The sequence below is a fragment of the Microtus ochrogaster genome, linkage group LG1 (assembly GCF_000317375.1).
Source record: "Microtus ochrogaster isolate Prairie Vole_2 linkage group LG1, MicOch1.0, whole genome shotgun sequence".
In the NCBI taxonomy this organism is placed as follows: Eukaryota; Metazoa; Chordata; class Mammalia; order Rodentia; family Cricetidae; genus Microtus; species Microtus ochrogaster.
This window is the reverse complement of record NC_022027.1, coordinates 41,938,639-41,940,267: the sequence shown is the minus strand read 5'-3', so window position 1 is coordinate 41,940,267 and position 1,629 is coordinate 41,938,639. Positions and strand designations below refer to the sequence as shown.

At 39.7% G+C, this 1,629-nt stretch overlaps 1 protein-coding gene across 7 annotated transcripts in view; it reads right to left on the bottom strand.

The window, feature by feature from the left end:
- Positions 1 to 1,629, bottom strand: part of Rufy3 (RUN and FYVE domain containing 3) — an 82,723-nt gene that overhangs the window by 13,011 nt on the left and 68,083 nt on the right. For all 7 annotated transcript variants that reach the window (XM_005359454.3, XM_005359455.2, XM_026785217.1 and 4 more), the window contains one exon: positions 757 to 854. In XM_005359454.3, the coding sequence (XP_005359511.2) occupies positions 757 to 854 (98 nt within the window). The remainder of the gene's footprint in view (positions 1 to 756; positions 855 to 1,629) is intronic.

The window sequence follows — 1,629 nt, the reverse complement described above, 5'->3', positions numbered from 1 at the left end:
ACTGAGTAGAAGAGGGAAACTCCCAACTGACAGGTGGAGGTGAGAGAGGCACAGCGGGGGGCAAGCAAAAGCCACACAACTCCTCAGGAGAGAGGGGAGATGACAGAGATTAGAGAAAGGAGTTCAAGACGGGCGAGCAAGCCATGGTCAACACTTGGAGGACATCTGCCTTTCAGGATCCCTACCTCACTTAACGTGAGGACATCTAAAGGCCTCAGTGACAAACAAACTACACAATTACAAACACTGCTCACTTAGAAAGGGTCACACACTTCAACCCAATCTGGCCTGGAACTCGCTATCTACAGACCACTAGAAAAAAACCCTTAAAACGTAAAATATAATTACATAATTTGTTGCCTTCCTCCCTCCAGCCTTTCCTGTGTCCCTTTTACTCCCTCTCAAACACATGGCCTCTTTTTTTTACTACACACACACACACACACACACACACACACACACACACACACACACACAACTACAACCTTCTGAGTCCATTTTGTGTTGCTTGTATGAGCATGACTTTAGAACTGACCACTTGGTACTGGATGCCCAGCTATAGGCCCCTGTAAGTTTTCTATCTAGAGCTGCGGGGATGTGAGATTCAATCCATGTTAGCCTGTTTGTTAGACAGACCACTCTTAACAATATTTCGGAACGTCATGGAACACACACAGATAAAATTTAACCAACATATCTTATTATGTTGCATAAACTTCTGTTTCTGTTCTCTAAACGCACTCTCAGCATTCCTACCTCTGCTCCAGCTGTCTGATGGTGGCGGCCATCTGGTTAGTTTTCTCTTCTAAGCGGCTGTTTAATTCACTCTTCTGCTTCACTCCTAGGTCTGAACTCTGGAACAAAAGAATTATAAAGATTTACAGTACACGTCTGTTTAATCATAATGGTGAAGAGGAAATAAATGGAACCGCTCTACAATTGTGTATTGCTAATTTCTAAGTAGAAAAAGAAAGCCAAGGCGCATTTTTGCTAAAATAAATATTATATATTATTAAATGAAGTTTATTACAATATCAGAAGGCTCATTGATTTATCTGTCCATTAATGATCTAATGCAATTTACAATTCAGCTGATATGCTAAGCTGTGGAGCAGAAATTATAGGATACAAATATTTATATTATTATTATTCTAATCTTTGTAACTTTCTTCCAACATAATATTTTCATTGATTATTGGGAATGTCACAGTGCACCCCAATCAGGCATTTCCCTTTCTTCCCAGGTTCCACTGTTCCACCCTTCTGCCTCCCCCCAAAAAGAAAAACATACACCAAATCTAATTTGTGTTGCCCATACACTCATGAATATTGATATTAAATAAATTAAAAATATACCTAAATATGATCTGAAGGGAAAATACAATATAACAGTAGAAGGAGAACTAGGAGGGGAGAGGGAGAGCCCACGGCGGAACGAAGGACAGGAGGACAGAAAAAGACAGATATCACATGTCCTCTCGTGTGGAACCTAGATTTAAATACACATTATTGGCTTAATATATGAAGGAAAGGAACAGTAAAAAGAGGGAGTGAGACAAGGAAGGGACTTGAGGATGAATATGAATGAAGTTCAATAATAAATATGTGCACACAAATCTCATTAAGAAA